The sequence below is a fragment of the Marmota marmota genome, unplaced genomic scaffold, assembly GCF_001458135.2.
Source record: "Marmota marmota marmota unplaced genomic scaffold, marMar, whole genome shotgun sequence".
NCBI lineage: Eukaryota > Metazoa > Chordata > Mammalia > Rodentia > Sciuridae > Marmota > Marmota marmota.
In genome coordinates this window covers 5,854,752-5,870,529 of record NW_026000153.1, presented here as the reverse complement: position 1 = coordinate 5,870,529, position 15,778 = coordinate 5,854,752, and the positions used below count along the sequence as shown (strand labels likewise).

The 15,778-nt window shown below is 43.7% G+C and overlaps 1 protein-coding gene across 3 annotated transcripts in view; it reads left to right on the top strand.

The window, feature by feature from the left end:
- Cpvl (carboxypeptidase vitellogenic like) overlaps positions 1-15,778 on the top strand; it is a 121,701-nt gene that overhangs the window by 31,588 nt on the left and 74,335 nt on the right. For all 3 annotated transcript variants that reach the window (XM_048786397.1, XM_015490359.2, XM_048786396.1), the window contains exons 5-7: positions 9,112-9,226; positions 10,159-10,217; positions 12,155-12,234. In XM_048786397.1, coding sequence (XP_048642354.1) covers positions 9,112-9,226; positions 10,159-10,217; positions 12,155-12,234 — 254 coding nt within the window. The remainder of the gene's footprint in view (positions 1-9,111; positions 9,227-10,158; positions 10,218-12,154; positions 12,235-15,778) is intronic.

The following is a 15,778-nucleotide window of genomic DNA, read 5'->3' as shown; positions in this document are numbered from 1 at the left end:
AAAAACATGATAGGTCCCTGCTCAGTGGCCAGCACTCCCTCACCGGGCTGCTGTCATCAGGGATTCTGGTGCTGCAGATCAGAGAAGGCCCAGGAATCAGTGTATCCAACACACTCCACAGTGAGTCCAGTGTACCTAGTCAGTGGGCTTGAATCTGGGAAAAGAGAACGGGACGTTAGGATCCGGAGATCTAATTCCAGGTCTGCAATTCCTGGCTGGATAACTTGGGATGGGCATTTAAGATGGTCCACCTGGTTGAAGTCTGAAGTCCTATCCCATCTCTTACATTCTATGGCTCCGTAGTTCAAATGAGCTTGCCTAAGAGACATACTTAAGTGTGCTATCTAAGGCATAAAGACATCTGAAAACTCCAAACCAGAGTGTGGCTTCAGGGAACGAGCCTCAGATTTGTGGCCTCTGTGGTTGCCAGCCTCTAAGATCATCCCCAATGATACTTTGTACATGTGCCTTTGTGTGGTCTCCTCCCATATTGAACCAAGGCTAGACTTTGTGACTCCTATAGCACAGCAAAAATGGTGGTGTGTGACTTCCAGGCTATATTATAAAGGGCGGTGTTGTTTGTACCTTGGTCTCTTACATCCCATTCCATGGGAAGCAAAGCACCACAATGGGAGGGCACCAAAGAAGCCATCTGGAAGAGTCTACATGGAGGAGAAATGAGACCCAGTGAGACCCAACACTGGGAAAGATACACCCAGCCCCAGTCAAGCTTTCAGATGACCTCAGCCTAAGCTGATATATTGATTGCACCCACATGAGAGACCCTGAACCAGAACCATACAGCCGGACATCCCTAAGAACCTTAGCCACAGAAAGCATAAGGGATAATACATCATCATTTTTGTCTTAAGACATTGAGGTTTAGAGAGACATTATGCAGCATTGGATAACTAATAGAGGCCCTTGTCTGGAACTTTGGGACTGTGGGTGTATCTTGTGGCAGCCAGCCTCTTTTCCCTACCCCTATGGGATGGGAACCTTGGGAGTGGTGACTCTAGGCCATTCTTGTTTGTGTTGTTGTTGTTTTGCCTCTTGGCTCCAAGTCTCCCTCTTACCTGCTCCAGGAGATCCGAGCTGTAAGCATTTTCCCTATACACTGAATATAATATTAAGCTTTGTCAGTAGAGGGCGCTGGAGGGACACTGCAGGAGGAAGTTGGCTTCTCTTCCTCCTCCCAGTCCTGTGTTTTGGTTTTTCTTGGCCGGGCTGCCCAGTCTGCAGCAGTATGTGTGTGGGAACATCCAGCGACACTCTGCTATATCTGTGCACCCAAACCACCGAGATCCTCAGCAAGGGGATAGCCCTAGTTCTGGTTAGGTGATTGACCAGCTGTAGCCCTTCCAACATGGACACATGCACTCCAGGCCCTGCCTGCCAGCAGGCTCCTAACAGCCCTGCTCTCTCTGCATCCCCCTCACCAGGCCTGAACAACCCTGGGCCAGGTGACCTGTGAACTGAGCTACTTATTAGGCTGCATCTTGCCTCCTCCAATGAGGTCTGGACCTCAGCCTTGGGAAGAACCTGCTCCCCTCCTTATGGGATGGCCATCCATGAGCACTCTCCCCTTAGCCCAGGGTATTCTTTAGAGGTCTCTTTACATTCCCATGGTTAATTTCCTACTGTAGTTATACTTCTTTAGAGTCAAATTCCTCTGTTCCATGGTGAACTGTTCCATGCTGGTCTTTGGCTGTCACTGAGATGTGGCTCAAGGAGGAGCAAGACTGCTGGTGGATCCTCCTCCTCTTGCCCCAGGGTATCTGACACTCCTGCTGACCGAGACCAGAGCAAACACTGGAACTCTTAGCAGAATTAAAGGCTGATGTTTCCAGCTGAAAAAAATGAATGCTTAATTATAAAGTGAAAATTACATGTGGTTTCCATCTTCTGATTGGACCCTAAGTGAGTTAGCCACTCATTTTTTCTTTTCTGCTCAGCGGCACCCAGGGCAGAGTGGGCCGGCCCAAGGAGCCAGGAAATAGAAAGGCCTCAAGAACCAGAGCATCCAGTACTTCTGGCTCTGCCCTGTTTATCCATAGCCACAGGATCACCCATCTGAGCTCCAGTCTTCTCTTGGCTGGTCAACTTCTCTGCTTCTCCAGGCATTTGGCTGAATGGGCCAAACTACAGTTTCCAGTTTACCTGTTCTTGAATCAACCCACAGGGATTCACTAGCCCTTCTCCTAGAGGCACAGTGTTATGGGCCCAGTTTGAACTTATCAGCTAAGGTGCCATGTCATGTGATATAAACTTGGCTAATGGACCTTCTCCCTGATGGAGAGTCAGTTCTTAGAAGATGGAATGTGGCTCGGACAGATTTCTTAAAATTTGTCTATCTCAGGTGGCTGCAAATCCTTTGGCAATGAAACAAACCATTAGAGAGCTTTCCCTATTTGTCTTCTCTTTGCTGTATTCTTATAGCATCAGGGATCTGGAGGAACAGAGTATATATGAAACAAAACACAATAACTACAAATGGTGTTATAGGTCACTCCATTCATAGGTACATTTGAACTCTGCAAAAACCATTGTGTGTCAGATTCCTTTTGGGGAATGAAAATTAAGCACAAGAAAGAAAGTAACTAACTTCTTTAGCCATTTTCTTCTTGTGCATCAGAAAGCAAAGATAAAACCTCTTCTCCACCCACCCCATACCATTCCCTCTAAGGCACATCTTTCTGGTGAGAGGCACAGAGAACCTGTAACTGCCTCATGAAGGATTGATTCAGGTAGGAGAACCAGGAGGAGGTTGGAAGGGAGGATTCCAGCAGGCTGGAACCTGGTTCGAATTGAAGAGATGGGTCAAAGCTTGATGAAAATCCAGGAGTTTGGGAATGACATAAGGAGCCTTCCAGCTGAAAAGAAATGAGAAAGTTAATTTTTCATATGATAAGACAATGGCAATGATCACAGAGAAGGAAGACTTAGTGTCAACACCAAACACTACGAGTAAGTTTCCTTTGAAAAACACAGATGTCGTCAGCAAGCAGGTTGTTCGTATATGTTGGGAGTATGTGTGTAGAATCAAAATGGCATTACATACCTATTTAACAATTCTAGTCACAAAACTAATTGCTTTAAATAAACGCTCTGCCTTGATTAACACCATCAGTGTGTGGCAGCCGTAGTATCAGCAGAACTGGGATCTGAATGGCAAAGTGGGAGTCCATTTCAACATACTTGGGGGAATTTAAAGACATTTACTTGAGGTACTAATGACTTCAATTAAGACAGAACACGTTACTTAAACCAAGCAAATGTTCAGCCTCTGCATATAGAAGCGTGAAGAAGGCCCTCATTAATTTACTAATTGCCCTTGTGCATCTTAAGCGGCAACTTCAACTTGGGTCTCTCAGTGGTTTAGTTGCTGTTGCTTCTCACCAGGTGTGGGTCCTTACAGGCACATCCAGCCCTGGGTACTGACAAATGCCCATCTGCTTTGAGTGACTTCCTGGTCCAAATCATTGCTCTAGCATGTGGCGAGGCATCTACAATTCCCTAAAGTCACCCCATCAGGTCCTCTGTGTGACATATTATTGTGTAAATTGTGTTACTTCAAAGTACAGAGGTTGTCAAGTGCTTAGCCCCCACCGCAATACCTTAACTCACTGTTTCAGTGACAGTGTGCGCTTTGGGTAGAAGGTTTTCTCTACTCTCTGTCACTGTCTTTGCCTCCCCATTTCTCTCTTGGAAAAGTGGGACCTGGGGTCTGTCTGATGTTGGATAAGATGAGGCCTCCTAGCCAAGGAGGACATATCTACCCAGAGAGGCCAGGGATAGACAGGTGCTACTTCAGTTGCATTGAATATCACTTCCTTGGAATGACAGTTCATGAAGACAGAGGGTGGATTTTCTTATCGTCCTTTGGAACTTGCTAACGTGGAGGCAGGGAAATTCTCTTCTGCAGGAGGTTCTAATAGACCCAATCATTTGCCTCCTTCAGGGCTGTTAATTCTGGAGCAAACCCTGAGGCAGGTGTGGCCAGGTTCATGAATTGACCACCAGGGGTCGCCAGGAGAATTGAAAGGGCTTTGGAGGCAAAACCACTGCTGTTTCTTGTTCCCTAGGAAGGGTCCAGTTTTGCCCTGCTGGCTGGCCCACCCTCTTAGGTTGCTAGAGAGTTGTTCCACCTAAAGAACTAGGATCTCTTTATCCCTTCTTTAAGACTCAGAATTTCTTTGTTCCTTCTTTTTGATCATAAGTTCTTGCCACAGTACTCTAACCTATAGTCATTAATAGAGAGATGATTTTCTTCTTAAGTGATATATAACTGTTCACTTTTGGGGGTTCACGCATCCTTCAAGTCTTAGCTCAAATGTAACCTCATCCTCAAAGACCCTCTTTGAGTACTCATTACTCTTTCGTATCACCTATCCATCTAGTTAGTTACTGCCACCCCACCAGAAAAAATAATCAGATATAACATATAAAAGATGCGCTCAGTATTGTTCTCAGTGCTATGCATACAACTACTGTTTAAATATGCATAGTCATCTTACGAGAGAGACATTATTATTATCCATATTTGCAAGCAGAGGACACTGAGACACAGAGAAGCTAAGTAACTTGCCCAAGCACACACACAAATGTGAAATAACTTAGTTGGAATTTCAATCCTGGAAGTCTGGCTCCAGAATCTATGTTCTTAACCATTAAATATTCTAACTGACCGTGAGTAGGAATTGGTCTGCACTCACAGCCCTAGACCATGTCCTATGAGTTGTTGGTGTTACATGTTAAATGAATTAGTACATTGTGGTAAATTGATCAAGTGTGATGCTGGTCAGCCAACTGATAATATGTGTGCTTCTGTGAAGAGATGTCCATAGCATGTTGTTAAGTGAACACAGGAAATATACCAGTTTAGGTAGAGCCTGATCCTTTTTTTGAAAGAGGATCTGATGTTGGATAAGACGAGGCCTCCTAACCAAGGGAGACATATCCACCCCAAGAAGCAAGGGACAGATTTTAAGGAAAACTTTTAAAGCTTTTGAAAACAATAAAAAATTATGTATGTTGCATATATAAGAGCTACAAGATACATATACAATGGCATGGGGAGCACAGGGAAATACCCAGGAGAGTAAACCTCTCCAGGATCATCCTTAGTGGGTAAGATTGGTGGCGGAGGGGGATTAAATACCCCTAATTGAAAAAAAAAAAAGCTTTAGTTAAGAATAAGTACTCTTGCCAGGCACCGTGGCACCTGCTTGTAATCCCAGCCACTTGGGAGGCCGAGGCAGGAAGATTGCAAGTTCAAAGCCAGCCTCAGTAACTTAGCAAGACCCTGTTCAAAAAACCTGAAAAATAATTTAAATAGGACTGGGATGTGGCTCAGTGGTAAAGCACCCCTTGGTTCAATCCCTGGTACCAAAAGAAAAAAAATAAGTGGTCTCTTTCTGCAAGATGGAAATTTTTAAGGAAAACTTTTAAAGCTTTTGAAAACAATAAATGAACCCATTCTTTTATTTCATGGACCCTGAATCATAGCTTCAGTATAATGAATATTTTTAAAGTTCTGAATTTGTATCACTGTGATACAAATTAAAGTAGTTACTTCTTGTTTCATTTGATCCCAGACTTTTGCAATGTGGTTTTGTTCTTCATTTACTTTTATGTTTGCCTGAATAAGGGTTAGGGCATGGGAGATGGGCTGCATTCTTACAATTGAGATCCGGATTTATTTATTTGAAAGACTACCACATGTTAATTCCATGCCATCACTGTGGACATAATATTATGTATCATGATGTTATGATGCCACATTGTATTATAAAAGTCTGCATGAATCCACTCACTCTTGGGTATTTGGCATTAAATGTGTACACCTTTATTTTCAGGCATCTGACTTTTGTGTTCCATCCCAGGTCAGGGCAATATTCATTCACAGGCTGGTTGGTTCAAAGATGTATGTGTGAGGTTTTCTTTAAAAACAGTTTCTTCAAGGGTTATTGAGCCTCAGTCACCTCCTTCAGGAAAGTACACTGAGGAGCCAGGTCAGCTGAGGTTGGAGGTGTGTGCAGATCTCTTATTATTTAAGCATTTCAAGAATGCAGTGTCCTGGGCTTCACAGTTGCATAAGAAAGTTGTTTGGCACTGAGGTGTTTGACTTGACTTTGTAGTGTGGCCTCTCAGGGTCAGGTTATTTTTTCTGAGAGTCCAGAGGTTCCTTTCATTGTGCCAGGTCACAGGAAGGGTCACGGGAAGCCAGGGAAGAACAGGGTGGAGGATAGGAGAGGACCAGTGGAGACCAGAAGTTTCTGGCACACATCCAGCTCACAGATGCTCAGCCCTGCCCTGAGAGCCATTGCGGGGGCTTCTGAGAAAGACTGAGGGTGCCCGCCCCACTCCTGGCCAAGGGAATTGCAAACTCTGGGGTTTGAGTCTAGGCAGAAGTATTTCTTAAAAGCTCTCCCAGTTATTTTCATGTGAGGCCCAGCTTACTGGGGCCTTTGGGATTTCCCTGGGACATAAGGAAGAAAGTGGAGGCTGGACATGCCCTGGAATCAGTGGACCTGAAGCATCGAACATAGCTGGGAGGCTGGGGAAGATCAGGGACCGCTTCCTTCCAGGTCCTATGCATTACCTAACTTTTGAAATAGATAATGTACTCCTACTGAGTGAATACAAGTAGAAGTCGGTCTCAGTGAGTGTATTGGAGGAAGAGCTGATGGGACTGAGTTTAAATATTAAATAGCTATTAAATAGGAAGACAGAGGGTCTGAGAGGAAAAAGTTATCACATGTTCAAACAAAACCCATAGCAGGTGTTCAGGTACGTTGGGGCAGAGCTCATTCTACTTATTTATCACATTAGAGTTTATGGTATCATTGCTCGTACCTCTTCTCATCAGAGCATCTGGGCAAGCCTGTGAGGTAGGCACTATGCCCATTTGACAGATAAGGAAACTGAGGCCTGAAGAAGCGGAGGGCCAGGATATCTTAGCTCTTGTGTGGCCAAGTAGAGCCACAATCTGCCTGGCTCCAAATTCCATGGCTCGCTTTGCTTCCCTGTTAAAAAAAAAAAAATGAAGAGCTGTATTTCATGTTATTTTTCCTGCTGACCAGGAAAGATGTGGACCAAGGAAAACCCACCAAACAACACACTTTCCTATTCTTCCATTTATAGATGGTTTGTGTTCAAACTGTCCATGAATCCCTAGTATTTTTCCATCACAGCAGTAGCTAGCATTTATAGAACACATGCCTGGTGCCACTTGCAGGGCTTTATGAAAAGGAATTCATTCAATTCTCCCAATAGCCAGGCATTTGTTGTAAGTATTATGATTGACTCCCCATGTTTCAGGTGAGGAAACTGAGATCCAGAGAGCTTAGGCAACTCACCCCAAATCACCCAGCTTGCTGACAGTGAAGCCCAGGTTGACATCTAATCATTTTGCGGCAGGAGCGCACACATTTATCTGTTATATAGAGTTGGTTCCTGTAGTTACAGCTATGCTGGTCAGAGGTCCCAGGCTGACTCCAGCTTCTACTACGTCTGCCTGTTTCCTTAATTATAACAATCATTTTCACTTATTGTGCTTTCACTGTACATTAGGCATTGTCCAAGGGCTTTGATGATGTCACTTAATCCATCGTGCTTGGGAGTGGGCCCCAGGGGCTCTTCTCCAGCTCATGGCTGTGCCAACAAGCACTCTGTCCCAGCAAGACCCTCAGGACCCCTTTCTAGAGCGCTGCAGGAGCCTACATCATCACACTTTTGGTGACTGGAGAAGTGCCTGTGTGCCCTCAGTCACTGCAGTTAGAACTCAGTCCCATCAGCTCTTCCTCCGGGTTCTTGGATGGCATCCCAGTCTCCTCCTGAGTTAGTCAAGCCTCCTCACATCCTCCAGACAGAGGGAGCTCCCTGCTCCAATTCAGTGGAACTGGCCTTGGTCGGTTTGGGCTGGGCTACATAGGAGGATGCAGGATTTATCTCATTCCAGTCGGGTCCTTGTTTGGCATGCCTTGGGGACCAAACATCTAGAGAACCAGGACATCAAATAAAGACCCACTTTTGGGTGCTGCTTGAGCCCTGTAGAGCCCAGGCTGTGGAGGACTCACGTTAGGGCCACGTGACCCTCTGCATCCAGTTCTTTTCCACTGGGAGCCTCCCCCACCCCCAACCTCTTCTCTCTCCAACTGCAGCTCTGCTCCCAGCTCTGTTGTGGTTGGATCCTCCTCCGCCTCCAGGTCTCCATCCAGGACTCAGGTCTTCCCTGAGCCCAGGTCCTTCCCAGCCCTCAGGGATCCTCTTTATATCACCCTTATATTCTTTTCACAATCCTTAATCATGGGATTTATTTTTTTTTTTCCTTTTTTATTTTCTGTCTTCATTCCCCACAAAACTGTAAGCGCCAAAAGAATGCAGAATCTTCTGTTGTCACTCACTGCTTGATCAGGTTCCTAGCTCCTATACCCTGTCCCATATTAGGTGCTCAGTAAATATATGTTGAGTCAAAGAATAGAAAATCCCTCTGCCATTGAAGCTGATGGCATGGACACCACTACCAGTTCCTGATGGTCAACATCCAGGTTCTGCCCATGGCCCTTTCTAATTCATGTCTCTTACGTCCTAAATAAACCCATTCCTTGCTTGGGGTTTGTTATTGCTCTTTCCATTGGTTGAGTGACTCCTGGCCTGTCCACAGCTCCTCAGTTTCTCCCATGTTGAGATGAAGTTGCTCTAATCCCTGGTAGTTTGGGCTTTCAGTTATGGGGGAGACCATCCTCGAGATTAGATTCTTTGCTGTGCCTCTGTTGGGAATATGCAGGTCCAATGGAATGCCCACCTAGCCCCAACTCAAACAGCTGCAAAAATAAACCCAGAATCCAGGCAGAGTGCTAAGTGTTTAGCAGCAAGACCTCCACATTCAGGGTGGTTTCTATCTCTTTGCAAGAGAAGAGGATACCATCATACGTGGCAAGTACTAATGCAAAACAAGAGATGACCAGTTCCTTGTTCATGGCTGAAATGTGTTCATTGGGGTCTGGAAAGATTTAATGGGATGTAGTCAAGACGTGGAAGACACACAGGCTTTCTGCAGCCTTGGTGAGTGTTCTGTGTGGTCACCAGCTTCTCCGTTCCTTCTAGGTACAACCAGCGACTGCTCCAGTAGTTCTGTGGCTGCAGGGCGGGCCGGGAGGCTCATCCATGTTTGGACTCTTTGTGGAACATGGACCTTATGTCATCACAAGTAATATGACTGGTAAGTGTGGCTTGAACTGTGTCTCCCATGGAGAATCCTTCATCAGGGCCTTATATCTAATCCAGAACTAACTTAGGGTAGACACTGAGTCACTTGGAATAGTTTTAACAGCTCCAGATTATAAAAACACAGCTCTCTGGCAATGCCTGTCCAAGGAGGAGCCACTGGGGTGAGTGTCCTGACTGGCCTACTTTCTCCCTTGAAATTTGGGTGAAAGGTTCTAAGCTCTTTTCTCAGAGCTCTGCTGGCTGACTCAAGCATTCTCGGCTTGCAGAAACAGTTGGTATTTATTATCGTTTGGGAGAGCTCTTTTGCATGGGCCTAATGGGGGGATTATTCACACAAACTGAACACCTTATGGTTCCAGTCACTTAAACGACCTGTTACCTTGGAAGCAGGATGCTGTGGTGGAGGAAGGATGGAGAACAAGCAACATCTGTCACCCAGGCTCATCTCCAGGTCATTGTCTTATTTTGGAGAGATGGTTTACTTTCCCTGGGTCAGAATTCAGAGTATGAACCCACTTGTGACTCATAAAAAGCTTCTGTGCTTGTTGAAATTGTCGTTCTCCCTGGTCTTGGGTGGGCAGAAGAGAATTCAAGAGGAATGGACTGTTAAGGATGATTTATAGGACTGGACAGATGGGAATTATCACATGGGTGGTCCCTGGGTATTTCCTCATGGCCCAGTTGTACCGGGTTCTGTATTCAAGCTTCGTCTTAGATGTAGAATCCTTCTAGGTAGAAAAAGAAAAGAGAGGAGAGGAGGTCAGGACACTGGGGACAGGTCCCCACCGTGAGAGTGTGATACAGTGTCAGAGGCACACCCAGTGTTCCTGGGGGAGGGGGGTGCTGGACTCCTGGCCACAGCAGGGCCTTACATGGTATATTCTGTTAGCAACTCAGACTCAGACCCCTCCTCTGTTTTAACAGTCCTGCCCAGAAACTTCCCTTGGACCACCACCTTGTCCATGCTTTATATGGATAATCCGGTGAGTACAATGCCACTTGTGAATGAAATGTCTGTGTCTATGAAGTGTCTCTGTGCTGGCCTCTCTTGTCTTTTTTACTTTTTATTAAATTTAGTCATGTGCATAATAGTGCTTCAGTCAACAATGGGCCACATATGTGACAGTGGTCCCCTCAGATTTTAACGGAGCTGAAAAATTACTACCACTATAGTATTTTTACCTTTTTCATGTTTAGGTATTTTTAGACACACAGATTCTTACCATTATGTTATAATTGCCCGTCACATTCAGTACAGTAACATGTTATATAGGTTTGTAGTTTAGGAGCAAGGGCTGTGGTATAAATATATACTATATACACTTGTGTTTTTATACATACATATGTACGTGTGTATAGTGCACACACATACACACAACCTTTAGCCCATGTGTGTAGTAAGCTACAACTTCTAGATTTGTGTAAGTATACTCTGGGGTGTTCCCACAATAATGAATTCACCTAAGGATACATTATTTCTCAGGATGTACCCCCATCATTAAGCAATGCATGACTGTCATTTTAAACATTAGAGATATCTTTTCTTTTTAAAGTAGAATTTAGGGCTGGGGTTGTGTGGTTCAGTGTTTGAGTGCTTGCCTAGCACGTGTGAGGCACTGGGTTTGATTCTCAGCACCAGATAAACAAATAAATAAAATAAAAGATATTGTGTCCATCTGTAACTAAGATAAATAAATAAATAAAATAGAATTTAATCTATAAAAATGAAATTTATTTTGAGATTTATAGCATGTTTTGTCATAATCAGAGTTGGGGAATTTTTCTTGCTCTCTTTTCTAGTTTTGAATCCCAGGAAACATCTTGTTCACTGGTTTTTACTGTTGAGGATCAGGGGTTAGTGTCTTTTTTTGGATGGTATAGGATGCTCCTGTATAGGTTATTGTTTAGTATCAGAATTCCTAATCTGTCCTATAGAGTTCTAGATAAATAAAGCCCAAACTAGTCTCCTTCCCTTATCAGGAGAAGCAGTATGCCTCATTTGGGGACAAAAATGGGTATTCTTCTTTAGAAGTTTTCTGAAATTGGTTTCAATAAACTATAAAATAGGACAGTGGCTCCGGGTCTGGTTCTGGTTCAGAGTGTCTTTACCCCCTTACTAAAATCTCAAAACATTTCTCTCTTTTCAGAGGGTCCAAGGAGAAAACAATTAGGAAGAAAATAAAAGTCAACACACTTGTCCTTGATCCTTTGTCAGCCATCCTTTTCCTTAGTCTATAATTACATATTTAAACAGGAGGTGATTTAAATGTGTTATCTTGGGTGTTTGGGGGCAGCGGGATAAATAAAAACATCTTTGCAGCTAGTGGGGAGTGTGTTCCTACACAAATTATTGACACAAATTCACTTGTAGCTTCTTCTTTTGATTGATAGCTCAGTTGTCTATGAAATCTTAGGCAGAGACAATATTGGTTTAGATTTAGTCTTAATTATTTTAAAACTCACCTACTGAAAATGAGATGGAGTGATGGCTGTATTTATTACAAATTAAGAAAAGAAGAAGAAAACGCATCCAGTTCTCTTCTTTCTCCAGCCAGAGAGCTCCTTCTCGGCAGGACAGAGCTGCACACCCTTCAGGGAAAGGAGACTGCTTTGGATCTTCTGATGCTGTGGCTGGACAAAGAAAGATGAAGGGCAGGTCCCCTCTGAGGAACTGGGACAGCCCATCCCCCAAGGGTGGACCCCAGGGCAAGGCTCCTGCTGCTGTTGTGTTTGGGGTGGGAGATGAGTGAAACCAGTGTGCCCTTGTGAGAACAGCCAACATACTTAGGTGATGGCAAAAACCTGAAGTCAGAGGCTTGGCCTGTGGAGTAAGTAAGGTTGCCCCCAGCGCAGGTTCCACCTGAAGATCCGAAGGGAGTGTGTGTCTGCCTTCTCACCTGCTGATCTGTTCCCCCTTCAGGTGGGCACTGGCTTCAGTTTTACCAATAATTCCCAGGGATATGCTGTCAACGAGGATGATGTGGCCCACAATTTGTACAGGTAAGATGTGTAGGCTTTCTCTGGACCTCTTCAGACCAAGCATTTTTCTATCTCAACAGGAAAACCCCTTCCAGTGCTGGAATTATTATTGATGGGTCCTTATTGTCCAATTTCTGAAAGATTGGGAGAATTTCTACCCAGGGCCTCACACACTCACACACACACATGTGCACACTTGTAGTCTTTTCTTTTTTTTTCTGTTCTTACCTCATCATTGATAATTGCATAATTGGCCAGCAGAGAACATAAAGAGCTCAGAAATGATGCACTTGCCTGGCATGTATGAGGCACTGTGTTTGATTCTCAGTGCTGCATAAAAGTAAATGAATAAAATAAATACCAATCTTTAAAAAAAAATCCTTTAAGAGTCAGAATTTTTCAACCAAAGATTTTTTTTAAACCTTTCAACCAATGCCTTAAAGTTTTTTTTTCCAAAAATTATATTTTAACTTTGCATTTACTAGGAAATAGCATCTTCTTCGAGAATTGTTTTTTTTTGTTTTGTTTTGTTTTTTGTTTTTTTTGCGGGGGTGGGTCTTATTTCCCAGGATCTCTCCTTTATACACATTTGTTTTTACTCTCTTGCTTCTCCCTCATGATTTTTTCAGGCTGAACAGCTTATTAGCTCGTTCTTCCTTTTCCCCTTCCTTTTACAAAATGTTTATTTTGCTTTAAAAAGAGGAGAGGGGAAATATAAAGTTGTTAGCTTGATTAAACAGTGCACATAGAGTTTCTTCCTTTTTCTTACTCACATCTATTATAGCTATTTTTAGCACATTAAAAAAAATTGTAAGCGACCTTTCTTATTTGGTCAGATTTTTCCAGTCTATAAATTGTTCCTTGAGATCAAGTTCTGAGTCCTTTCAGGTCACTAGGGGAGCACTTGCTGCATCATGGTAATCTATTAAAAGAGCCCTAGTGGCCTGGGGAGTTCACTAGGTGCTTCCCCACCCCACCTCCACCATCCAGCTGCTAATTACTTGGTGAGCAAAATCCACCAGTTCCCAAAGAGAAAGTGTCTCTAATAGAAGTCAGAGTTTTCTGATCTCTGATAAAACCTTTCCATTTTACTCTTCTTTCTCCCCAAGGCAGATGGCTAGTGGAGGGAAGAAAGAAACTTCCTGGCCTTTTCCCCAAAGGCAATTTTCTTTTCCTCTGCTGACCCTGAAAAGAATACATCTTCTTCACTTTCCTTTTCCACATCTTATGATTTTAACCCTTCCTCGTTTCCACGGGAGTTCTTAGGTCCCCACACCTCTGCTCCCAGGTATAGTAGATCCTGGGAACATAGTGACCGGTCCTTGCAAATGGCCCCCTTCCCTCACCCCAGTTCGAAAACTCTCTCCTCCCTCCACAGACACTCTCTCCTCCTGCCCTCAGAAGTCTCCTCCAGCGCCCTGCTCTGGAGCTTTCATTCTTCTGATAGGAACCTACTCTTCACCCCCCACCCCACTCCAACCCCTTCTGGCTTAAATCCAAACAAGCTCAATTGTTTAACTAGCAAACACCCTGAGGGCTGAGGTTCTGTATTAAAGAAATGTGTCAGTCCCTTGGAAGACACAGCATTGCAAAATCCCCCTCCCTCCCCTTCCCAGAAGAAGCTCCCAGCTTCCAGTACCCTCCGTGTGGATCTTTACTGCTGACATGTGGTACATCTCCACTTGCATGACATGTAAAGAGAACCTATTTCAAAGCATCCATTGTTTATAGCTGTTTTAGTTCGTTTTTGCTTCAGGCTCTTAGAACTGGAAAATAGCTAATCAAGAGTAGTGCAGAAAACTGATTTCAGCTGTTTCCTTTATAGTTTACACTATTCGTTTCCTTTTGTGCCTACATTCTTCTGTCCAGCTCTCCAGATGGGTACTGGGAATAAGAAGGTCGCTTTGAAACCTGTAAATGGGCTACTGAGGGTTTAGAGTAGACCTTTCTTCCTCTCCCTTTGAAGACTATCTTTCCTTCTTCTGAAAGTCCCTTTCCTTTTTCCTATTAACAGTGTGTGCCTGGAAGGAGTAGCCTCCCAAAGAGGTATTTACTATTCACTTTGATGTTGCGCATCTTTTGTGTGTGTTTGCAAATAAAACTTTTTCAGTAACAAAGTGTTAGGATTCTCTCTCTCTCTCTCTCTCTCTCTCTCTCTCTCTCTCTCTCTCTCTCTCGTTTTCACTATTTGGAATGTGCTAGAGAGCCTTAGTGCTTCTCTGGCTTAGAAAAAAATAAAATCATCAAAACGTAATACATTTGCTCACTTGCACTTGGATATAGTGGCCAGTGTTGTGCTGCTCTCCATCCGGGAACACACACTGTCTGCAGGACACTGTTCTGGGTGCAGGCGATGCAGCAGCAGCCCTTGCCCTCCTGTTGTGCAGTCTAGTAGGGTGCCTGAAGTCACCTTGGCAGCCAAGTGGATGTGCTGCTGCTGTTCTGCCCACCATGTTGCTTTCTGATGGGAAATGCTCTGATTGGCCACACGAAAATTCCCAGCAATGCCGCCATGAAGCAGGTTTCATATATGAAAGAAGACACTGTGATCCATGCAGGAGGGAGAGGATCCCAGCAAGGTCACCCTGGGTGTAAAATAAATGAGAAGAGGCTGCTCTTGTGTTCTCCAGCACCACTACACAGCCACAATTCTCCTTGCTGAGTTGGTTTCTGTCCACTGTCAGTGGCTGTCACAACTCCTGCTTGGCTTTAGTGAGGATGATGTTCCCACTTAGATGATCAGAACCTCAACCTTTCTGAATGTCATTTGTATGTATTATGCTGTGGCTCCACCAGAACTGACCAAATTCCTGTGCTCTCTTTAGGTCTATAGTGCTTGATCGTTTCACTTTCTCTACTCTGCATACACCAACTTCCCTTTTCAAAAAACTTATCAAAGGAGTAATTTTCTCCTGGTCATCTTTCTTTGCAATCTCTGTTTCTCTTTATTGTCCTTTAATATATCTTTCTGCCAGCAGATAGCCTTTAGCTAAGATTCTATTTATTAGACGAGTAAGGTTGCAAAATGGAATCCCATAGCAGATGCATGTTTTCTGTGCCACATAATTCCACCTGAATAAATGCATGGAGCACATGTGTGCATGCACACACACGTGTGTGTTATGTATATTTTAGCATTTCTGTCTCTCAAATCTGTATGTTTATACAGACATTTTCTAGACTCTATTTTTAAGCAGACCCTCACCATGTAATAAGAATATCCCTGAGTAAAAATACAGTTAAATAAGCAATTGCATATAGCTTTTTACTAAATCTACCTTTTCCATTCTTCACTCCCACTTAAGAGTGAAGGGCTCACTTTATCAAGGGCTCACTTAAAAAAAAAGCAGTTAATTAAAAAACTTCTAATGGCGAAATTAAAACTCTGAGAGATTAGCTCCTTCACTTGAGATTTCCAGATGAGGCCTAGAATGCCCAGTTAAATTTGAATTTCAGGTAAGTGGTGAATAATTTTTCATGTAAGTATAATCTAGGCAATATTTGAACACAATTATACTGAAACATTGTTTTTTTATTTATCTGAACTTCAAATTGAATTGGACAT